At 38.6% G+C, this 25,716-nt stretch overlaps 1 protein-coding gene across 3 annotated transcripts in view; it reads left to right on the top strand.

Annotated features, from left to right (window-relative positions):
• The window catches only part of CNTNAP5 (contactin associated protein family member 5), an 884,141-nt gene that overhangs the window by 407,084 nt on the left and 451,341 nt on the right, over positions 1–25,716 (top strand). For all 3 annotated transcript variants that reach the window (XM_066280702.1, XM_066280703.1, XM_066280701.1), the window contains exons 6-7: positions 6,288–6,472; positions 23,768–23,911. In XM_066280702.1, the coding sequence (XP_066136799.1) occupies positions 6,288–6,472; positions 23,768–23,911 (329 nt within the window). The remainder of the gene's footprint in view (positions 1–6,287; positions 6,473–23,767; positions 23,912–25,716) is intronic.

Raw genomic sequence — 25,716 nt, 5'->3', positions numbered from 1 at the left:
ATTTTGATGAATTTTTTCTATTTTATTCTTCTTTTATTTCTGTTTTTAGTTTTTAGTTTTACATGTAGGAAACTATTACCCTTTACTACTTCAAGGTCACAAAGATTTATTCTTATATTTCTTTCTATAACTTTTGTATTTTTAGCCTTTTTTATTGATTCATTTTGAGTTGATTTTTGTTTATGGTGTGAGGGGTTAAACTTAATTGTTTTGCTTGTAATATACAATTGACACAGCACCATTTGTTTAGAAAACTAATCTTTACCATCGTTTGGTCTTATCAAAAAATATTCAAACATAAATTTGGATGTATTTTTAGACCTGCACTTATATTATTTATGTATTCCATTGATCTTTTTGTCCTTATTCCAATAGCACACTCTTAATTACTATAGTGCTGTAGTAGGTTGTGAATTGAGAAGTATAAGTCCTATACCTTTTAAACTTGTAGTCAAATTGTTTTGTCTCTTGTGCGCAGTATAAAGTTTTGTCAAACTTGTTAATATTTTCAAAAGGATCTTTTGATTTTATTGATTTTTTCCTACCATTTTGCTATTGTTTATTTCACTTATTCATAATCTAATATTTATTATTTTTTCTACTAGATTTTAGTTTAATGCATTGTTTTGTTAGTATATTAATCTAGAAAGTAAGGTTTTCATTGAGTTTTTTAAATATAATTTAGGTTTCCCTCTACTCTGGCTTTAGCTCCATACCATAATTTTTTTGTGCATGGGAAGGAGGTTGTTTTTATTTTCTTCAAAAGTCTCAAAGTTCTTATTTCCCTTTTGATTTATTTTTTTGACTCATTGTTTATTTAGAAATGTGTTGCTTAATTTCCACTTATTTATGAGTTTCCCCAGTTTAAATGTTGATTTTTAATTTAAATTCAAGATCTTTGGATAACACACTTTGTATAATATCAGTAATTTGAAATTATTGAGACTTGTTTATTTCTTAGCATGTGACCTGTCCTGGGCAATGTCCCTTTTGTACCTGAGTAGATATGTATTCTGTACCTGAGTACATATGTGTTTTGTATCTGAGTAGATATGTGTCCTGTACCTTAGTAGGTATGTGTTCTGTACCTGAGTAAGTATGTGTTCTGTACCTGAGTAGGTACGTATTCTGTTCGAGACCCCGAGGTCACCAGTTTGAGCACGGGCTCATCTGGTTTGAGCAAAGCTCACCAGCTTGGACCCAAGGTCGCTGGCTTGAGCAAGGGGTTACTCGGTCTGCTGAAGGCCCACTGTCAAGGCACATATGAGAGAGTGATCAATGAACAACTAAGATGTCGCAATAAAAAACTAATGATTGATGCTCCTCATCTCTCTTCGTTCCTGTCTATCTGTCCCTATCTGTTCCTCTCTCTGACTCTCTCTGAAAAAAAAAAAAAGAAAGAAAGAAAACAATATGATTTTGTTAAGCAATTATACCCCAATGAATTCACTATTTTTTTTCATTTCTGGGAAGTAAACACACACAGACACATAAACAACAACAAGAACAAAATATAAATAGTACCTCCTCCTTGTAGTGATACATGGCAGAAAAAAGACTTCTTTTTTCCCTCCAGATTCTGCCTGTCCTATATTCCTAACCATGGTAGCGGCAAAGTAAAACCTCAACTAGTGAATGACTCAGCAGTAAAACTGAGGTCTGCTTGGATTCTTCATTGTTTGGGAATGCCTTCGTCTTCTCATGTGCTTATGGATTCCCCCCTTTTCCACCAGTTTCCATGGTTGGGTGTTTCTTGTACTTAACCTGTTTTTGGCAGTCACCCAGAATAGTTGTTTCGTACTACCCTCTCTGCAGAGAAACTGCCATATATTGGTACTGTAACTCTTCCTATCTCAATGTTAGCCGGTAGATCTCTGGGAGCAGTTATTCAGGGGGAATTGCTTTGAATTGTCCATAATGAAAAATCTGTAGTTTGGACACTGTAGTTTGCATTAGGGCAAGATGGCACTTTTCTCATCAATGTAGCTCCAGAATCTAAAGGTGCACCTTCCTGAAGTAAGTATCTGAGGCAAACTACAGATGTTGGAAAACGGAGTTTTCATTTCAAACATCTTGGCTTGACAGAAATACTCACTGTTTCCACCAGACTTGCTCACCTCCAAGTCTATGCTCCTAACTTCCTCATGAGTCATTCTCTTCCCTGCAATGTTCCCTGATATTTACAGGATACCCACAGCATGCTAGAATCTCAGCCAATACTCAGAGAAGTCTTGTTATGTAATCCCAGTCTACTCATGTGGTGTACTAGGCTCAAAAAGGATAAATCACTTTTTTAACTTATACAGCTAGCTACTGAATGGATCTACAATTAATATCTAGTTATATCTAACTGACTTTTTACTATTATTTTAATATTATTAAGTATGCCAATGATATATCTGATTAGGCGTTAATAACAAAAATTTATAAAGAACTCATACAACTCAACACAAAATAATCAAACGGTTCATTATAAAAATGGGCAGAGGACTTGAATAGACACTTCCCCAAAGAGGACCTGCAGATGGCCAATAGACAGATGAAAAGATGCTCAATGTCATTATTTATCAGAAAGATGAAAATTAATACCACAATCAGAAATCATCTCATATTTGTCAGAATGGCTATCATCAATAACTCCACGACCAAGAAGTGGAGAAAAAGGAACCCTCCTGCACTGCTGGTGGGAATGCAGGTGGATGCATCCACTCTGGAAAACAGGTTGAAGGTTCTTCATAACCTTGTAAATGGAACCCTCTAATAGCACAGAATTTTCACTTATGGGTATACACCTGAAGAGATATAAAGCACTCATTTCAAAGAATATATGTACTTCTATATTTATTGCAGCATTATTTACAATAGCCAAGATATAGAAACAACCTAAGTGTCTATCAATAGACAAGTGGATCAAAAAGCTCTGATATACACACACACACACACACACACACATACACACACACCACAATGGAGTAACTCGGACATAAAAAAGATGAAATTTTACCATTTGCCACACAACATGGATGGACCTAGATGGTATTATGCTAAGTGAAAGAAGTCAGTTAATAAAAGACAAATATCATATAATTTCACTTACATATGGAATCTAAAGAACAAAGTAATTGAGCAAACAAAATTGGAACAGACTCACAGACACAGGGAACCGCCTGATGGTTGCCAGAAGGGAGAAGGGTCAGATGGCTGGAGGGAAAAGGTGAAGAAATTATGAAGCACAACTTTATAGTTACAACATAGTCAGGGGGATGTAAAGAACAGCATAGGGAATATAGTCAATAATACAGGGGTGAGCAAAAGGAAGTTTACAGTTGTTTGTATGGAAAATGATGTGATAATTAATAAGTAATAACAGTAATAACTCTGTTGTGTGTACTTACAACTGTGAACGTATTTTTGCCCACCCCATATTATACCATATTTTTCGCTCCATATGATGTACTTTTTCCCCCCCAAAGTGGAAGGGAAAATGCCCGTGTGTCTTATGGAGCGAAAAATATGGTATTTTATTAAATATTTTAACACACCATTTGGTTCCGAATATTGCTTTTCTTATCTTCTTTGTTAAAGCCCTAGGAGTGTCTTATGGTCAGGTGCCTCTTATGGAGCGAAAAATACGGTAATAACTATTTATAATGCCAGGTGGGTCCTGGAAATATCAGGGGAACATGTTGTAAGATTACAGTTTTGAATTCATTGGTTCTTGTTTTTCAATGACAACAAGTTTGATGTCCCAACCCTACGGGAAGTGGTGACTTAGGGCCATCCTGGAGGTGGAGTGAGCAGCCTGTTGGAAAATGGCACTTCTTGTCTTTAATGATGCACTGTGAGCAAGCTGGTACAGCTGTGCTGGGCAAACACATCTGAAAAGAGAGGAAGGAGGCATTTAGCTTTTAGTTACTAAAAAGAACAAATACATAAACTATTTTTAAAAAATGAAAGTTTGTATGTAAGTAATAATTAGATGTATTTAAGTGGCCATTTTGTTATGTTTGAACCATTCTGTAGATTTTTTTTTTTTTGACCATAGATTATATATAGGCTGGAACTTCCCTAAAATTGAAGAAGAGATGGACAGGAGGAGGAACCAGGCAGACTTGATTAAAAATGCGCAGAGGTGGTTTTGGCTCTGGCAGGATGGACCCCAGGGGTGGCCACAGACAGGACTGCAGGGAGAAGCATGTTAGCCTGCCTCCTGAGGGTCAGGGACAGCTTTTCTTCCACACCTAGTTTGAAACCTCACTATTCTGTAACCTTCCAACTCCTGATCACCCACGGGCTTTTTGTGTCCAACTATGTAATCGTAACCATATCTCTCTTTCACATTAAAAACCATCATTAAGGCCCTGGCCAGTTGACTCAGTGGTAGATTGTTGGCCTGGCGTGTAGAAGTCCCGGGTTCGATTCCCAGCCAGGGCACACAGGAGAAGTGCCCATCTGCTTCTCCACCCCTTCCCCTCTCCTTCCTCTCTGTCTCTCTCTTCCCCTCCCGCAGCCAAGGCTCCATTGGAGCAAAGATGGCCCAGGAACTGGGGATGGCTCCCTGGCCTCTGCCCCAGGTGCTAGAGTGGCTCTGGTCGCAACAGAGCAACGACCCCTGGTGGGCAGAGCATCGCCCCTGGTGGGCGTGCCGGGTGGATCCTGGTCGGGCGCATGCAGGAGTCTGTCTGACTGTCTCTCCCCGTTTCCAGCTTCAGAAAAAAAAGATACAAAAGAAAAACCCTTCATTAAGGCCCTGGCCGGTTGGCTCAGTGGTGGAGCGTCGGCCTGGCGTGCAGAAGTCCCGGGTTGGATTCCCTGCCAGGGCACACAGGAGAAGCACCCATCTGCTTCTCCACCCCTCCCCCTCTCCTTCCTCTCTGTCTCTCTCTTCCCCTCCCGCAGCCAAGGCTCCATTGGAGCAAAAGATGGCCCGGGTGCTGAGGATGGCTCCATGGCCTCTGGCGCTGGAATGACTCTGGTCAAGGCAGAATGGTGCCCCAGATGGGCAGAGCATCGCCCCCTGGTGGGCATGCTGGGTGGATCCCGGTCGGGGGCATGCGGGAGTCTGTCTGACTGCCTCCCCGTTTCTAGCTTCAGAAAAATACAAAAATACAAATAAAATAAAATAAAATAAAATAAAAAAACAAAAACAAAACCCCCATCATTAAAAAAAAAATCAAATGACCCTCTTCACCTAAACCTGTCCTGTTCTCCCCAATGGTGTATTTCAAGCTCACATAGGCTAAATAAACACATAAGATCCATGACATTATCAGAGTGAAAGGGCCAAGGAGGCCTGTATTGGATGTACCTCTGGGGCACACAGACTTCAACTCACTAAGCCTCAGAATCCTTATTTTGAAATGCAGACAATTTTGCCTTAGGAGACTAAAAAGAGAGGTTATAAAATTTTCACTGAAGTGCTGTTCCTATAATGGGCTCTTGAAAACAACAGTTAAAATGATTATTTCCTTGCCCTCTGGCGTTGCCCACAGATGTACCTAACTCACTGTGAACATATCCAATTCGGTCTTTTCCAAAGTACCATGCCAGATCCATTTTCTCTCTTCAAAGTCATTCAGGCCTTGCCTGGTGCTGAAGGCGATAGAGCGTCAACCCGGAGCACTGAGGTCACCAGCTCTACCCTGGTAGCTTGTTATAACATGGTCAGGACATGTATGAGAAGCAATCAGTGGGTACACAACTATAAGTAGAACAATGAGTTGATCTCTCTCTCTCTCCCTCTCTCTGTCTCTCTCTCTCTCTCAAAGAATAAAAGAAAAAAAGGTTGGTAAATTTGCCCTGGCTAGATAATTTGATCAGCTAGAGAACTGTCCTAATAAACAAAGGTGGTTCGATCCCAGGTCAGGACACATACAGGTACAGATCAATGTTTCTCTCTCCCTTTCTTTCCCTCTAAAATAAGTAAGTAAATTTAAAATAAATAAAGACATTCAAATAGAGAATATTAGTTCTAAATGTGATAATCTCTATTTTTAATATTATTCATATGACCATTAAAATAGAATTGCTTTTATTCTTTAATTGTTCAAGAACTGAAAACTGTCATTTCATATTTAAAAGAGAGTATGCTATCAATTGACCTAGAATTTGATGCTGGATGAATTTGTGTGCAAAGTTTGTAATTCCCCCTTAAGCCCAGTACAGTTCCAGGCCTGTAGAGAACGATCCTTTAGGATAGAGAGAGCTGACTTTGCTTGTGGAATATTCCAGTGTTCAAGGCTGCCCTTAGGCCCAGATGCCATCCTGTTTTCCTCTCCCCTTTGCAGATGACAGCAAAACTCGGCTCAGCAGCGGTCCACCCTCAGCCATGCTGGGCAGCCTCCTGGATGACCAGCACTGGCATTCTGTCCTGATTGAGCGGGTGGGCAAGCAGGTGAACTTCACCGTGGACAAGTACACGCAGCACTTCAGGACCAAGGGAGAGGCAGACGCCTTAGATATCGACTATGAGGTGAGTTGGTGCTCCCTGTAGAAACCCCCAGGTGCCTGTTCAGGATCAGTATAAAAACCAGTAAACAGAAGAGCAATAGGAAAATACTTTATCTTTGGGCTTCTCTTCTCCATCAAAACGCAGGCAGCCTATGGTGGGGAAGTCTGAGGAGCGATTCTTCCCAGTGAGTGTGGCTAAAGGCTGAAAAATAATGGTGGTTAACCCACAAGGCATCTGCTAACCATGTAAAATTTTAAATTGTTTGGTCTCTTAGTTAATTCAGTCCTTCTTTTTCCAAAAATTAAATCACATTAGCTGCAGAAATGGAAGGTATAAGGATTATACTAACATAATGTTACATCAATTATATCTCAATAAAATAGTAGTTACACATAAAACCCAAAGTAATCTAAAATATGCACTGTAGAAACTTGTTTTAACCTTTAATTCCAAGCAAACTTTTGACTGATACACATAAACAATTGTTTCTTTTTTACAGAGGAGGGACAATGGTATGTACCAATGCTACAAAACAAAGAAGGTTTTGCAAAATTCTGCAAAATGGAAGCCAGAGTTAACCATCTTTACTGGTCATTCAATTTAAAAAAGTATACATTGTGCCCCTACTGTATCCCAACCAAGCTCTATTCTAAGCAATAAAAGAGATTACTGAGCTGGAGTTCCTGAGATGGAGAAGCTTAGAATCTAATAGTCAGAGTCTGATCTGGAATGACTGGGACAGAAGAAGGAGGGAGAAGCTACTCTGGAGAGCAGCACTGGGCACTGTGAGGGTCCTGGGGAGAAGACACTTAGTTCAAACTAGAAGGTAGGCAATAAGCTGCCAGTAGAGGACACTGCAGAATCTCAGAAGAAGTGCAGGGTTGGCCTGAGGAGGAAGGTAAAAAAGATAGGCCAGACCAGAGAGCTTGCTACAGAGCCCAGGGCATGATTGTCATGGTCCAGTGTTTATGGGGTTTGAAATAAGGGACAGGCAGTTGAGTTGGAGATAGCTACTACTGACTCAGGGGGGCTAACTGGTAACTTTCAAGAATTTTTTAAGCTGGTTGGTCAACACAGCCATTATTAAAAATTAAGTTATATAAACTTAGAATTAAATAAAGTACTTAAAAATAATAAAGTTATTGGTTCTTAATAATTTTACTATATAATATCTCGCCATCACTCATCTATCTATATGTACTCAAGGTTTCCTACTTCTGCCATACTGTGTGGTGGAAATGCACTCTATTAGGCTGTTAGGCTGCATGTTTTCCTAACTCTATGTTCAGCACCATTCCTTCAATAGCTTGAAATCCACCATGGTGGGGATATGTACATGAGGCATATTGGCTAATACTATATATAAATCAAATTTTGACTTGTTTTATTGATTGTCTAGACTAGTGATAGAAAAACTACAGCTTGTGGGTCAAGTTGGGCCTGCTATCATCCAGTCTATGTGTTAAGAAAAAATTTTACATTTGTAAAACGTTGTCGAAAAATTTAAAAAAATAGAAAAAGATATGTGACAAAGACTGTATGTGATTACAGATAAAAAAAGTTCAGTGAAAATTCAATGAAAGCATTCTTTAAGAATTAATTGGTTACACGGAATTTAAAATAAAGATTATTATGTTTTGTATATTGTGTCTATATATTGTTTATATCAGTAAAATAATCTTATATTTATTTACTTACACAGGTGTACACACACATACATACATGTGTGTGTATTGGGGGCACTGTGAATAATCAGATTTTAAATCTTTATCAACACATCACGTGAGGAAGGGATAGTGTGAGATAAAACAGGAATGAGGGAAGACCCAGGTGTTGCTGGGCCATGTGAGTCTTGTTAGAGAACTAAAATTATGGGGGAAGAGAAGCCACAGAATGATTTTTTTCTTTTTAAGTGAGAGGAGGGAAGATAGTGAGACAGACTCCTGCATGCACCCCAACTGGATTCACCAAGAAACCGCTGTCTGGGCCAATGCTGGAACCAATTGAGCCACTGGCTGTGAGAGAGTAAGAGAGAGCATGAGAGAAGCAGATGGTCACCTCTCCTCTGAGCCCTGACTGGGGATTGAACCTGGGACATCTATATGCCAAGCCAATGCTCTATCCACTGAGCAAACCAGCCAGGGCCTACAAAAATTGTTTTTGCAGGATGGTGACATGACTAGTTTTATGTTTTAGACTAGTAATTCTGAATGTGTTTTTCAGGAGCCATCCCAATTAACATTCCCTGGAAATTTGTTAAAAATAAATATGCTCATGTTCCGCCTAAGATTACTGAATCATAATCTCTGGAAGAGGGGCTCAGAAATCAGTTTTAAAAGCCCTCCAGGTCACTGTGATAGACCCTCACATTTGAGAACCACTCTTTCAGTGCAGTTACTCTGAAGCAGTTATTCTGAAGCTGAGACTTCTGGATAGGTGAAAGGAGGAGGTTGCTGGACAGATGGTTGAAAATCTTGTTACAAGACAAGTTCAATCACTATTCAGATACTGAATAGTGGAGGTGTAGAGGAATAATTGTAAAATTAAGATCTGTCTTGATTGTTATTTAATCACTGTCATAAGCTATAGGAAAGATTTTCTCTTTTGATCTTAATCTTAGTTTAGAATGCTGAGAATAAGATATGGCATTCATTAACTTCAGAACAGAATTTGTCATTCTCTGACTCCAAATGAAAGAGACTCAATAGACTTTTTTTTTAGTTGCTTATAACTAGATGTCTATGGCCTGACCAGGTGGTGGTGCAGTGGATGAAGCATTGGACTGGGACACAGAAGACCCAGGTTTGAAACGTCAAGGTCGCCAGTTTGAGCGTGGGATCATAGATGTGATCCCATGGTAGCTGGCTTGAGCCCAAGGTCGCTGGCTTGAGCAAGGGGTGACTCACTCTGCTGAAGTCCCTTGGTCAAGACACATATGAGAAAACAATTAATGAATAACTAAGGTGCCGCAACAGAGAATTGATGCTTCTCATCTCTCTCCGTTCCTGCCTCTCTGTCCCTATTTGTCCCTCTCTCTGCCTCTCTCTTTCTGTCTCTGTCACACACACAAAAAAATGACTAGACGTCTATGGATATTAATCATTCTCATTTTTCAACTTTGTTTTGGTGATAAGAAAAAAAGAGTATATACAATATTGCAATTTCCTGAAAGCAAAGAGATATATATCTTTTATGAACTTGAGGATGACCAAAAACATAAAATAATTTTTAAGTCTCACCACTCTCACCACTCACCAATACCTTACCTCTAACGGCATAAATTGATTGTAAAGTTTACCTAGTTACCTGCTTTAACATTTATCTTGGAGATCATGACAATCTGCCTGTAGTCTCCTGTGTGGAAAATCTGTAGGCAATCACAGCTGAATAGTACTGAAGTGAGTGTCAGTATTTAGGGAAAAAATTCCAATGAAGACACAATGCATGACATGGGAACAGATAATTTTTAGGGACTGCCTGAATTTCTTTGTATCTCATAAAAAGGGTTCCCTAGTAAAACAAACAACAACAACAACAACAAAAAAAACCTTGTAATGTTCCCACGAAGCAACTTCTGCTTCACAAAATCCAAGCCCCTTCCAGAGTGCTTACCAGCTAGCTCAGATGATCATAAGTGGATAAGTGGAGACAGATGGACCGGGACAGTGATGCTGGACATTGGCGCTACTGGAATGCAGGAGGTATGCATCAGGAGCACTCTCAGAACAGTGTTTGAAGCTTCCCAGTAAGGTCACGTGGAGAAGAGCACTGGGAACTGAAAGCTTGAGTTCCAGGTACTCTACCACTAATCAGTTATGTAAATCTGCAAAGTGAAAACACTCAACTTCTGTTACTCAGACGCCATATCAGCACTCATTGGAAGGAATAGAGCTAACTTTTACACCTACAGTTTATTGTATAAGAGCATGGCTCATCAATTAGAATCTGGGTAAGGGATTCACTTCTGCCATGGTCCCATCTGTGCACATCTGAGCACTGGACACCGCCAGCAAGAAGGATGGCTGAACTCAGGTGCCCGGGTCCCAGTGACCAATTGTCAGAGCTTATACTACTATTCTAGAGCTATGCCCTATCAAATTCTATCTCTGGGCTGGTTATGTTATGCAAATCTATGTTCCTCTTTAGATTTTAGCATGATATGATAATGTTTGGCAAGAAGATATGGTAGCTTTCATTCTTCTTTCTTGGACCCCTTTAAGCATATCAATCAAGCAGCATAATGCTTTTCTCTGAGGCATCTACTAGGACATTGACCACCTGTCGTATCTGCAGGTGTCTGCTTCTCCTGCTTGCTACCAAGAAGACAAATTCTGACAATGGCTCAGAGAATCTTTTATCAAACTAAAATGAAAAGCAGAAAATGTATTCTTTTGCTTCTCATTGGAATGTCACCCCAGTTCCCATCACTCAGCCCATGTGACTGTCCCTACATACTTGTGAGGGACACTACGGCAGCTTACCTCAGTTCCTGCCTGGAGCAGGAGGGCTTCGGAAAAGAGAGATGTTTAGGATTGTAGATATTTTGTTTCTCTGAGATTCTTATATAGTTTATAAGTTCTAAATACTGAAAAGGCATTTTCCAAAATAAAAAACTGTAATTTAATAAGACTTGTTAGTAAAAAATCCCAACTAGATTAAATTAAAACCTCCAAATGTTTAAAATTACATGTGTGTCTGTATATATCTTCAAAAATAAGTTTTATCAAAGTTTTAAAAAATATGAAGTAGTGTTTTTAAAATTAAATATTGTGGGAAGTCCTTATAGTTATGATGTAAACTTCAGAAACCTCGAAGTATAACATATGAACAATTTTGTCCATCTAAAAATTAAAAATATATTCATAATCCACAAAAATGCATATATAATGACATCACCTCCCAAATAACTTGAAAACATACAAAATGTAATTAATAAATAAAAAAAATTCTACAAATTATTTGTAAAAAGATAACTCACTAGACAAATAGATAAAGAGCATGACTATTAAAAATACAACTTCTCAAATACATGAAAAGATGATCAACCTCCATCAAGAAAAGAAATGCAAATTTACTGTACAATAATATATCTTTTAATTTAGATTGACAAGGTCAAAAACTTTAAAATGTTGTTATGGACATGAAGAAATAAAAATATTTCTTACATTATTTGTGGGACTGCATCTTTTTAACTGGCTTTATTAGGGTGACATTGTTTAATAAAATTATATATGTTTCAGGTGTATATTTTGATGATACATCCTCTGTATATTGTACAGTGTGTTCACCACCCCAAGATTTTGTTCATCACTATTTATCCCCCTATCCCCTCCTCCACCTGTTCCCACTGCACCTCCCCTGGCAATCATCTCCCCATTGTTGTCCATGTCCATGAGTTTTTTTTCTCTCCATTTTTCTTTTTCTCTCAATCCATCCACTTTTCTTCCCAAGTCTCACTGCCAGCAGCTGTCAGCCTGCTCTCTATCTATGAGTCTGTCTCTATTTTGCTTGTTAGTTTATTTTGTTCATTAGATCCCACATATAAGTGAAATCATATGGCACTTGACTTTTTCTGTCTGGCTTATTTCACTTTAGCTTAATGCCAGGGCAATATCTTTTAAAATGGAAAAAACACACATTTTAACCCAACAATTCTGTTTCTTGCAATTTATTCTACACATAAACAAATATGTGCAATGGGCAATATTTTAGGAATACTAAAATATTAGAAACCCCCCTAAACTTCACCAAAGGGGGTTAAAATATTATGGCAACTCCATAGTGAAACAGATCCTCCAGGGTGTCAGATGATCTTGCACTACCCATATAAGCCATGTAGCCAAAGCCTTACATGACAGCTGTTCTGGGTCTAGGAGGCACCTTGGGATTCTCCTGACACTCAAGTGTAAAGGAGGCCTGCAATGAGCAGCTTTGTGGTCATCTGACCTGTTTTGTTTTGGTGTTAGTGTCCACAACAAAGATCATGAACATCTGCCATGTTTGGCTACTCTTCCCTTTGCTGTCTGTATAAACATAAAATCATCTGAATTGAAAGGTTTCACCTTTAATTTTTTGTTTGTTTGTTTGTTTTCTTAAGTAAAATAAAGGGGAGGCAGAGAGACAGACTCCTGCATGTGCCTCAAAGGAGATCCACCTGGCAAGCCCCCTATAGGGTGATGCTCTGCCCGTCTGGGGCTTTTGCTCTGCTGCTCAGCAACCAAGCTATTTTAGTGCCTGAGGCAAGGCCATGGAGCCATTCTCAGCGCCCTGGGCCAACTTGCTCCAACTGAACCATGGCTGTAGGACGGGAAGAGAAGGAAAGAGAGAAAAGAGATGGAGAGGGCTGGAGAAGCAGATAGTTGTTTCTTCTGTGTGCCCTAACTGGGAATCAAACTGGGGACATTCACATGGTGGGTTGATGATTTACTGCTGAGCCAAGTGGTCAGGGCCTCTCTTTTACTTTTACTATCCATCAGGCAGGACTTGGACTTGAGCTCACCATGTTAACTGTGTGTGCTTGAGAAACTCAAGTGGAAGCATTATGCATCCCTTAAATAGAGGAAGGCAGCCCTACCTGTTCTGACATGAACCAGCTCCAATATTAATTGTTCAATGGAAAAAATCAAGGTGAAGTGAAGTATAAATATTACCTGTGTTTAAAATAATATAAAAGAATATATAGACTTGAAATCACTGAGGCAGAGAAAAACATCTGGAAGGATACTAAAAACATGTGTAAGGCAGATTATAAGAGAGTAAGGTCAATGAAGAAGTAAGCTTTATATTGCTTCTAAAATTTTGAATTTTTTTATGACACACAAAATAAGCATTTTAAGAAGAAACCAGGGCAATAGAACACATGATTTAATGATATTTCTTATAATGGCTTCTAAGATTGCACCTCTGATTTTTATAGTCTTTTCCAAAAACATATCACTTTATTATATTATTAAATTTACATATTTTTAATCATTTCTCTCATCATCTTCACCCTAGCTATCAAAATTAAGTTTATCATAAGGGTGAGATATTCCTTTTTTTTACTTATACTTATTTCTATGAGATTATGTCCAGTACATAACACACACTCAGTATTTCTTAAGGAAATGAAGAAAGCTTTCTTTTGTGAATATAATATATCAGTCCATGCCCTACTTTTCATAAGAAGTTCCTAATAGGTCCCCTATGCTCAGAGGTGACCCCTTCTGCCATCCTCACTTTAACTGACATTGCCTCTCTTAGAACTCACACATGATTAAAGGACTGGCCAGACACAGACAGCTATGTATTTGGTGATGTACTTTTCTTTTTTTCCGAAATAAGAAGCCCGGGGCGGGGAGGGGGGGGAGTAGGGGTGACCCACTCCTGCATGCGCCCTACCAGGATCCACCCGGCATGCCCACCAGGGGGCAATACTCGGTCCCTCTAGGGCGTTGCTCTGCTGTAATTGGAGCCATTCTAGCACCCGTGGTGGAGGCTGTGGAGTCATCCTCAGCACCCGGGGCCAACTTTGCTCCATGTAGCCTTGGCAGCTGGAAGGGAAGAGAGAGATAGAGAGAAAGGAGAGGAGGAAAGGTGGAGAAGCAGATGGGTGCTTCTTCTGTGTGCCCTGACCAGGAATCAAACCCGGGACTTCCATGCACTGGGCCAACGCTCTACTGCTGAGCCAATTGCTGAGCCAACTGGCCAGGGCCTTGTATTTGGTGATTTAAATAACTACAGATCACTAAGAAAACTGGTTTTTAGATCAGGTGATAGTATAATTATTATTGACCCTTTTTTTCCTTTTGAGAATCCATTGCAAAGTTAAAGTGGAAGGCCTTCACAGAGAAAAATATATAGAAGAAAATAAAATAAGGGGAAAAAATGAACAGATGCAAAGGAATAAAGTTTTTCTATTGAATATCATTTGTGATTTTGTTTAATCCCTTAAACAGCCTTGTGAGGGAGCTTATGATGTCCCATATTACAAACATAAAATCAAGACAAGAAATCAATTTTTCTCTCATCCTTATTTCCCAATAGCCAGAATAGCAACAGCAAGGTTTGAGGCCCAGCTCTGTGCTGCCATTGGACTGGAGAGCCTTCTCATAACTGGGTTTTCTCTCTGCAGGAAGGTTAATCACTCAAGATACAAGTTGGTTCTGGCCCTTATCATGGCCTTTGCCTGAATTCAAGTCTTAAAACTGCATTACTTGGGGACCATTATATCTTTATAGATTTAAACTCACAATGTAATTTGTGGACTTGTAATTGTATGTTTGATCAAGTTTTGTAACAGTGAAATGTAATATAAAGGTTTCTTTTAAATGTATATATATTGAAAGTAGACTAATTCTGTGGAACATAACTGAGGAACTATTTTATTACCAGTATTATATACACAGAAATCATTATTTTTAACAAGAACTAAAAAAAAAAGAAAAACAACATATAAAATTCCTGTTCTATTTTTGCTAGCTGAGGGGGGTGGGATAGGTTTTATTTATCCAATATGGCTTCTAAGGCTTGCTGGACTGGGCTACATTATTGAAATCATCAGCAAATTGGTATAAAGTCAGCCAGGCTCCAGTCGAATGCTTGCAGGGCCTGAGGCAGGCATGCGAACACAATCCCACATACCAGAAGTCTAAATATTTGAAGAGTTAAAAATAAGCTAACAAACTTTTGAATAAAATATGCTTTCCTCTCCTGTTTTGACAAATGTACCTTGACAAACACATCCCACACGCCCAAGCCTTGTCCATGCTGTCAGCAGCTGCCCTGTGGCCATTGCTCAGCCCTACGGGTCTATGTGCCACATCCAGGAGGACAAGGAGGGAAGAGGATAGGTCAGGGCTCAAAGTCATCTCAGAGCTGTCTTGGTAGGGACCTCTGAGATGCTGTGAGGGAGCCTCTAACTCATCAGTTTTTATCAGGAGCTATTCTTGCTTGGCCATGTGGGAGATACTGAAGTGAGGATTTCTAATGAACTTCTTGAATAAATATTGAAATATACATGATTTAAATCACTGTTTAAATAACCTAAGGTAAAAATGTTGTACATTAGGCTATGGCCAGTTGGCTCAGTGGTCAAGTGTCAGCTGGTATGTGAATGTCCTGGTTCAGTTCCTGGTCAGAGCACACAGGAGAAGCTCCCATCTGCTTCTCTACTCTCCATCTCCATCTTTCTCTGTCTCTCTTTCTCTTTCTCTCCTGCAGCCATGGTTCGATTGATTCAAGCATGTTGGCCCCAGGCACTGAGGATGGCTCTCTGGAGCCTCCACCTCAGGTGCTAAAAATAGCTCAGTTGCAGTTTGGCCCCAGATGAGCAGAGCATTGGCCCCAGATGGGGGCCACTGGGTGAATTCTGGTTGGGGCGCATGCAGGAGTCTGTCTCTCTATCCCCCTCTCCTCTCATTTAAAAATAAATATTGTAGCCTGACCTGTGGTGGCACAGAGGATAAAGCGTCGACCTGGAACACTGAGGTCGCCAGTCCAAAACCTTGCACTTGTCTGGTTAAGGCACATATGGGAGTTGATGCTTCCTTCTCTTCCCCCCTCCTCTCTTTCTCTCTCTCACTCTCCTCTCTAAGATGAATAAATTAAAAAAAAATATTGTACATTTATTCTGACAAAAATTATATATGAATATATGTAAAATTATATATATATATGTATATATAGACCAAATTAGACTATGTTAGCATCTAATTTTTCTGAGTCTGTGAAAAAATGCCTATTTGAAGACAGGAGCCATAGGCTCACAACTGATCACATTTGGACCAAGAGCAACACTAACAATAATTAAAAAAAAAAAAAAGGTCTGCATACAGCCAGTAAAGTCTTAGCCTGCATGCATTCAGGTGCAGAACCTCTTGTAGCTTGGGATTCAGGGTAACTGGCAGAACAATAGGAGCAGCTGGTTTATGCCATGAAGAAAATAGTGGTAGGGTCAGCTGCTCTACTGTCCATCACCTCTCCTTCTTTCAGTCAGGGACGGGAGAAGTTCACCGAACGGTAGCACAGTCTGTGCAGAACTCAGGGGACCCCGAGGATAGGAAACTTTCAGTTTGGAAAATGGGAAAGTGTCAGGCACACTGGGACATGTAGTGTACCTTAGCCTGGCCTGATTCATTGACAAGATTACTCTCTGGAGCCAAAAACAGGAGCTATAGGCCAGCCAGCATTGCATTGTGGGCAGGAAATGAGGCTCTTGAGGAGTGGAAGTCCAGCACCCGCATTTCTCAATGATGTGGCCTTAATCAAGCTGCTACTCCTCTGCTGGCCATTGTTTCTTCAGTATAAAGTGGAGCAAACTATAATATCTGACTCAAAAATTACAAAACAAACAAACAAACAAAAAACTAGAAAGAAAGGTCTAGGAAGCATGACCAATATATAAAACCAATCAATAAATGTCAGTATTGTTCTTACTAAAGTGAACTCTTTTCTGAGAGATTGAGGCCAAACTGAACTGAAACATAAGGGATAGCAGCTGGGCTGAGGTCGGAAGGTGCTGCGCAGTCGCAGTCGTGGGAGTGTGCGGGGCCAGGCAGGAAACAAGGCGGGGGGGGGGGGGGGGTTGGCGCTTTTCCACGGGAAGGCTTTTCAGATTGAGGTCTCCTTGGATGGCTCTGGGACCTTGGAAAAGAAACATAGGTATTAACAAAACACTTGATATCAACAAAATAGTTGGGGAAATCAAGATGGTTCTTTTTGTGTGTGTGTGATTTTTCCCCCCACTATTTTAATTCATGCTCATATTTAAAACTCAAAAGATTTCCCATGAAAATTGAGGTTTCTGGTTTCATTTGAAATGGCAGAAAATGAACGCTCCTTTGATGCTATTCTTCCAGAAGGGCTACGGACTCCGTGTTGCTCAGCAAACCAAGCCAGGGCAAGCATTAGAAGCTTTAAGAAGTTTTGAGGAAGACAGTCACTTGGACCCTACCCACGTGTGCCTTACCATTACAAATCAGCAGGTCAGAGCAAAGGTGAGACAGACACAACAAGTAAGAAACTTCAGGAGTATCAGAAATGTGAGTCGGAGAAAGGAATCTTCAGAACAGGAGTCCTGATCCAAACAAGGCCAGAGAAAAGCCACTAAGGAGACCTGAGTTTATTGCCATGAATTTTTCCTAAGTTTGAATGAATATCATTAAACATAGTGATCATAAAATTATAGCAAGATATCTCTCTCTCCTTTTTCTCTAATAAAGATATATGGAGCTCAAAATGACCAATGGACCTTTTTAAAGGAGCTATTTAGTTCCAGCTCTCCGACAATCAGAAAAAAATTTGTACAGGATGCTAGGGAAGAGTCTGTTTATTAATTTTAAAAATTACTCAGTTTAATTGTTGTTAATATAAAATAACCACGAAAAACACTACAAGCTTCAGATTGCCAAGTATTAGAAAAGTTACCATTCATACAGTTTTTATTTAGAAATCCTTGGAAATCAGGCCGCAAGATACCATTTTGGAAGGACCTCTGCACTGAGAAGTTGCTGCCAACAAGCACAGTCCTGCCAGCAGCGAGCACCAGGCGCCAGGATCTATTCTAAATGCTTCGGGTGTACTGGCACTTGGATTTTCATATTACCTAGTCACACTATGTAGCTTATTCACATGAGAGAACTGTTATTGCCATCGACATTTTGTACATGAGGAAAATGAGTCGCAAAGACTGAGAGCAATATTTTGCCCAAGGTCCCACAGAAAGTACAAGACATGTTCGTGTTTGAGCACCACCAGAGAAACTCCTGAGGGGGCTGCTTTAGACATTTCTCTGTAAAAAGGTGAAAGATGGATGATATCACTCACACACGTATGTGCACAGTCCACAAGGAAGAAGTCTTTGCTTCTTTTGGATTGGTTGTAGGCAACAGTACAGAAAGTTCATGTGTTAGTTAGCACAATGTGGTAGCATCAGGGAGTGACCCTTCCTTCTAGGTAAGAGCTGAAAGGTGATGCAATGTTTCACATCTATTGAGGAATGCGAGTGGTCTTTTGCTAATTTCCTCCTGTGGCTCCCACTCTGACCCTCTGTTAGCTGTAATTTATTGTGAATATCTCAGAATTTTTCTTATGTCAATATGAAGCAAATATTTTTTCATTTATTTGATAATAAACTAAGTCTGTAATTCAGGAAAACCATTATAATCTCAAATTCTGAACTACTGGAAGAATTTAAAAATACAAACCAGGTTAAAAATTTGCCACACTCACCTGTACAGAAATGCAATTTTGCTTCTTTTCTCCAACTGAATTCAATATGCTCATCTGTCCCTATGTGCCCTGATGGCAAACAAATCTAACCTTGATGGGGAATGATATCAGATGCCTACTGAAGACTTAGCGTACTATTGTGTGAATGGGGAACACTGAGGTTTCTTCTTTCCCATTCTAATTATCCCCCCTAGTTAGATCACAGGCTGCAGGGCTGGGGTACTGTCCTGTGTCAGGGGAGGCATAGGAGTTAAGGGTCAGCCTCTGTAGCAGCTGTACGAAGTACCTGCCATGGCTTCATAGCTGTGAGGTCTAGTCACATGAGTCCCTCAGACCTCCAATCTAGCCATTATCCCTTTATGAATTGACTGAGAACTTTGGTCCATCCTTATTTCCTCATCCTGCTCACACAGGTTGGGAGTCGCTAACACAGCCTGCCTCACACTATTCTAGAGTGACCAGGTTATTTTGAAGCAGCTTTTACATACTTTCGTTTCCACCTTCTTTCAGCTGTTGTCAATCTTTTTCCACCCAAGTTTTGCTCTGGGGCCTGAATGAATTGCAGAATTGCAGGCATTTCTTATAGGCTAACAGCCTTCACTGCTACGGGAATCAGAGGAGAAAGAACTATGTGATTTCCAAAATCTGTGTGACCTCTGTCCACCACCACCCAAATCTTATCAGGTGGCAATCTCCCACAGAGAACCAAAGTGTAGGTCCACACTGCTACCTGACTTCACCCTTGTCCCCACCAAATTTCCTCAAACATTACCTACCCAGATTAGAAAAAAGCTTTTCCTCTCCTTAATGGGGCAGGAAACTGCAATTGTGTTATATACAGCATCCTTCATACTATATGACTTTAAAAACTATCTGTACCCCAAGCCTTTCAAACAAGACATTTAGCTATTTAAACAGTGTTTTCTTCTTTCCTTCTTTTCAAAATATTGCCTTGTGACTAGTATGTCTCCACATCACTGAGTGAAGTGGAATATTAAAGACACTTTTACAATTTAAAGAAGCTGGTCAACAACATAAAAATTAAAAGAAAAATTAGTATTATTTATTTAAAATTATAAAAAATGAAGAAGAATTTATAAGCACACTTGGATGCTTATTGCAGTTTCATTTATAATTATCAAAACTTGGAAACAATGAGATGTCTTTTAGTTGGTGAACAAATAAACTGTGGTTCATCTAGATAATAGAAAGTTATTCAGCACTAAAAAAGAAAAAGAGCTATCAGCCATAAAAAAGATATACTAGCGTAATAGCATAAAAATGTAAATCTATATTACTAAGTAGAAGGATCTAATACAAAAAGGTTACATACTGTGTGAATGTCATACAACTGTATGACATTTTGGAAAAGAAGAAACTATGGGTACAGGAAAAAGATAAATTGTTGCCATGGATGGGAGTCAGCAGAGAGAAATGAACTAGCAGAGAACAGGGGGTTTCTAGTGAAGTGAAAATATTCAGGATAATACAGTACAGGGTGTCCTCGGGTTACAACACAGTTCAATTCCTAACAGTGACATAAACCAGATTTTAGTGTAACTCAAAACACACCCTAACCTAACACAAATGTAACACTTGCACTTTTAACAGTCCAAAATGGCGTCGGTAATCCTACTGGGGGACAGACACCAACTCCCTCACTCATAAACCATGTTGCTACGTATTCTTCCACCATGCACAACTAAACTAGTTTGTCCACATATTCCGTTAAGTATGAAGCTAATGATGTAAGCTGAAACACTCACGTCTCAATTTTTTAAAGTTTTTACGGGAGTGAGAACTCGATATGCCATATGTCAAGACTGTTGTAACCCAAGGACCTCATGGTAGATACATGACACTATATGTTTGTTCAAATCATGGGTCACACAACAATAAGAATGAACTATAATGCATACTATTGGTTTTGAGTAATTTTAATGTGTCAAAGGTTCACCAACAATAACAAATGTACCAAATTATAGTGAGGGATGTCTATAAGAAGGGAGGCTATGCATGTGTGAGGCCAGAGAATATAAAGAAAACCTTTCTCTTAATTTTGCTATAAATCTAAAACTACTCTTTAAAAATATTTTTTAAGCAAGTAATAAGTAAAAGAAACAAATATTTTATGATAGTTTTACATTACACAAGTGGTTTCAACTGCCAGTTCCCTAGAAATTTCATGCTGATCTGCAAAAGAGTGAGCTGTGTTGTACGAGGAGTCCTGGTTGACTCTTCCATGTACCGGCACAAAGTTTCTAGTGGACAGCACTGGTCTGCAGACCAGAGGCTAAACATCACAGCACTACATGTTTGATGTACGCAAAAGATTTACAAAACAGAAATTGATTTTTTAATGTAAATGACTCAAATTGAAAATATTTGAATACTGCAATAAATCACAGGACGATTTGGTGAGTTATCAAAGAAATATTTTATGAAACATTTGGGAAGGTAGCATATTAATTCATTTGTTTTTCAGAGTATTTTCCAAGTTGTATGAGCCATTTTTTAAATTGAGTCAAAGATAAAACTCCATTAGTTTTTCTCAGAGACATATCTAGACTTTATATAAATACTTGAGAAAAGACAAAAACTAGATCTTAAGTTTGTATACTACTTAAAATATGAGCACATATTTTAAGGAAAATGAAATACAGAAATACAGATGTGGTTAAACCTAAGATAATCTATTAATGTGTGATCTAATAATATAATTCAGTTCATTAGAGGATTGAAAAGAATATACCCTATATTGTGTCAAATAGATATCTGAAAAGCCAATAGATAAAACTGAGAATTTATTTCTGATTTCAAACAAATAAATAAATAAGCAAATAAATGTGAGAGACCTTTTTAATGTGATGTGGAATTGGAGTAAGTATTATACGTTCTTGGAAACCATATAAAAAGTGCACTTATTTTTTGAAAATCATATGCCATAATTTCTATTTAATATTATTTAAAATTTTTTGACTAGATTTTAGGAAGTTTTGACCAGGTTAATGAAATGAACAAACAAAAAAATGTATAAAAATTGAGTATACAAAATAGTAAAATGTTTTAATTATGTCATATTATAATTCCCTCAAAAATTCCATGAAATGAACTAAAATTTTATTACTTAATATAAAAGTATCTGGATAAAGAAAACATTGATTGGCAATTGATTTATATGCTAAAATGTTTAATTTATTGAAATAATTAATTTACAATGAAAATTTTTAAAGAATAAAATTCAGACCTGACCTCTGGTGATGCAGTAGATAAAGTGTTGACCTGGGAATGCTGATGTCACTGGTTCAAAACTTTGGGCTTGCCTGGTCAAGGCACATGTTAGTTGATGCTTTCTGCTCCTCTCCCTTCTCTCTCTCTCTCTCTGTCTCTCCTCTCTCTCTAATAAAACTGAATAAAATAATATATATACATATCTTTTTAAAAATTCTCAGAATTAATTTAATAATGAATATATGAACCAGGGAAATAAAATGTTAACCTTAGATACAGGGTCTTATCAAAATATTTTGAAAATAAGAAAAGACACTGGGTTCTTGTAGAGAAATTTGAAATATTTCAAATATTCTTCTCCAAGTGCATTAATGAATATACTAAATTCTCAATCAAAATTTCAACAGACTATTTAAAATAAAACTATTCTGAAATAAAACTTTAAAGTAAATTAAGTAAATATATCAGATAATTCTCTTAATAAAGTAAAGCAATGTTAAGTCAAGTTGAGCAATATGACTATAATCTTTACTATATATGGTATGTATAAAGAAACAGTGTTTTACAATAGTTTAGAACTTATAGAGAAAAATAAACATCTAACAGTAGCCTCTGGTATATTAGTTAACTATACAGCTAAGAAGAGGACGTGCTGATTGAGATAACACATCCTCCTGAAACTCACCCAAACATCAGTATGGTTAAGTATGTGATGAAGGTAACATTTTAAATCAGTGAGAAAAAAAATCCTGGGTTTCTCCTCAAATGGTGTTGGGAGAGACATAATTACACTCATAAGAGATCAGGTTTTTAAGATAATATTTTCAGCACAAAAGCCATTTGTAGTAATTTTTACTGGAAAGACAAGTGATAAAAAATAATTTAGCAGCTTGAGCACAGACTCATCTGGTTTGAGCAAGTCTCACCAGCTTGAGCCCAAGTTGCTGGCTTGAGCAAGGGGTCAATCAGTCTGTGGTAGCCCCTTGGTCAAGGCACATATGAGAAAGCAATCCATGAACAACTAAGGTATCACAACAAAGAATTGATGCTACTCATCTCTCTCACTTCCTGTCTATCTATCCCTATCTGTCTCTCTCTCTGTCTTTCTCTCTGTCTTCGTCACAAAAAAAAAAGAAAAGAAAATTACTATTCTATGTCCCTTCTTGAGACAAATTACCAGGAACAGCTTCAGTGTGTTTTCTTCAAATACATTGTTGACCTCTTACTTTGCATTCAGTTATAATTCTTGCATTTTTTCAATGAATTTTACTCATTTTTCATTGCATCACAAATATTTAATACCATTATTGACAGCTAAGTGAGATTCTATCATATTGATTCTTGATTATTTCCTTTAAAAAACTGTATGGGCCTTTTGAATCTCTTCCTATTTTTCATTTTGACAGAAAATAGTGAACAACTATATACTTAGAGGTTTTTCTTATTTAGAAGTGCAGGTTTTTACACTAGGTCTGTCTGTAGCTGAATAAAAACCATATTTTGCTGGTTCCTTGGCTTTAGCTTGGCCACATTCTCCAGAGGTTTGCATCAGAGATAAATACAAAAATGTTGATTCCCTTTTAATTTTCCCATCCTTCTCTAAATTGCTGTTTTACTTAGTTTTAAGAACATTCAGAAAGGACGTGAATAGTTTTGTAAAGTAAGCTCTTTAAAAGCAATCAATGATGGTTATTTCTGTGTGGGCTAATCAGTATCCTTTTAACTGTGTAATAAAGTGGCATCTATAATTATTTGAGCCACTTGACTCATGCATACAACTGAATCTACTGAAATTCACTTTTCTTTCCTGTTTCTTCAGAGCTATAACAAAGATGTTTTATTTTGTTTGTTTGTTTTTTCTTTCTCCTTATAAAGCTTAGTTTCGGAGGAATTCCAGTGCCAGGCAAACCTGGGACTTTTTTAAAGAAAAACTTCCAAGGATGTATGGAAAACCTTTACTACAATGGAATAAACATAATTGACCTGGGTAAAAGACGGAAGCATCAAATTCACACTGTGGTAAGTCGGCCTCTATTCAGCCGGACCGTTTCTATCCTTTTATACATCCCACCCTTGAAATCCCTGCACAGCGTGTTTATAGTTCCTTTTGGGAGGTCCCATCAAGCCTCTCATGGAGATCAGGAGGACATGCAGAAACTGGGCTCATGAGGGTTGTGTTATTGGGAAAGACAGAAAGCATTAGAGGTGCCTGGAGAGTTTCTGATTCCTGGCTGTGACGTGTGTGGTGGCTGTGGGTGAGTGTTGCAGGCTACACTGGGCTAACTTGATTGTCTTTTATTACCTCTAGGTCACAAAACAATAGAACCAGAGATTCTATTAAATTTTTACGTTGCTACATAAAATAAGGCATTTTAAATGAGAGAATAAACTTTTGGTGCTTTCTGAGATTCCCTGTTCAGCATTTATCATGCTGGCAAGTTGAATAATTTTTCATCAACAAATACTTGTCCTCTTCAACAAGCCCCGAGTTTCATGAGGTCAGGGCTAAGTCTTCCTTGTCACTAGCACGTTCACGAGACATAACAGAGTGCCTTGCACATGATTGGTACTCACTGGTGCTGTTTCCAAATATAATTGTGTGTTTGCCTATCTCTCCTTCAAGTTCTATCAATTTATCCATCATGTGCCTTTACAGGTCTGTACTAATACTTAAAATGGTGTATAGGTCTTATTGTGGATTAGCCATTTTATCAAATATGTGTTGTTCTTCTCTATGATAACTTTCTTCCCCTGATATCACTGGGCTATAGTGAATGTTCTGACTCTTGACTAAGCCATCTCTGATATCATCCCTGAAGGGAGTGGGTGGGGTTCCTGATACTACTGCTGAGTGGGGTCCAAGTCCAGGCTCCATCACACATGTGTTCTCCATTGATACCACAGGGAGAGGCTTTCTCACTCTCTGGCAAGGATTAAAGTCCAGGTTCAGTCCCTGCTGAGTCTCTGACACCCTGGCTGGAACCTCTGGGTGCCTTTTAATGGCATGGCTGGATTGTGGTGGGCCAGAAATTTGTCTCCGGTGCTTGGCGGCATAGAACAGTTCTTGTCTAAGGGTGCTCTGACTCTTTATGCTTCCCTTTCATTGTCCATAGATTACAGAAGACAAACTTGCAATGGGAATTTTTTTTCCCATAGCAGTTGATCTCTTTGGGTTGCTAGCTTTCTCAGCAATAAGGTTAAGATATATAAGGCCAAAAGAAAGTCTAGGGTACTCACCATTGTTGTTCTTTGGGTTTAAAGATCTTTATACCATAATGGCCTTTTTCTCTCCACCATTTAGATTATTATTAGGTTTGTTTTACACATGATATCTAGGGTGTTTTAGTTGTACTTAGTGCTAGAAATAAGGAAAATCACACTACTTCATCTCCCCAAAAGCAGAATCCCCTTAAACTGCCATTCTTTTAAAACGCATGACAATAGTAGGTCATCCTGTCATTGACAGGAAAAACCTGAATCTCTTTGTAATCTGGTCTTTGGACCATTCTTGTTAAACTGAGTGAGATTTTAATGTCCAACTTTATTGGACAGTTTCTATTTTGAAGTTCTATAAATTAACATTTTTTAACTTGGCCATTGGATTCTAGGGTATGATACAGGGTTGCTAGAGGGAAATTCGGAAATCACACTTTTGTTGTTAGTGTGTCAACATTTTAAAAGGTCTGTGCCAAATGTCTGACTCTGTTAGTTCTGAAGAGTAGTGATGATTCTAAGAAGGGTTTAGTTCATGGACTGTCCTAGGAGATCCCTGCTATCACTTACTCATTCCTTAACTCATGAGAACGCCCCACCCCCATGAGTTT

The sequence above is a fragment of the Saccopteryx bilineata genome, chromosome 5, assembly GCF_036850765.1.
Source record: "Saccopteryx bilineata isolate mSacBil1 chromosome 5, mSacBil1_pri_phased_curated, whole genome shotgun sequence".
Lineage (NCBI taxonomy): Eukaryota > Metazoa > Chordata > Mammalia > Chiroptera > Emballonuridae > Saccopteryx > Saccopteryx bilineata.
This window is presented reverse-complemented; position numbering and strand designations above follow the sequence as displayed.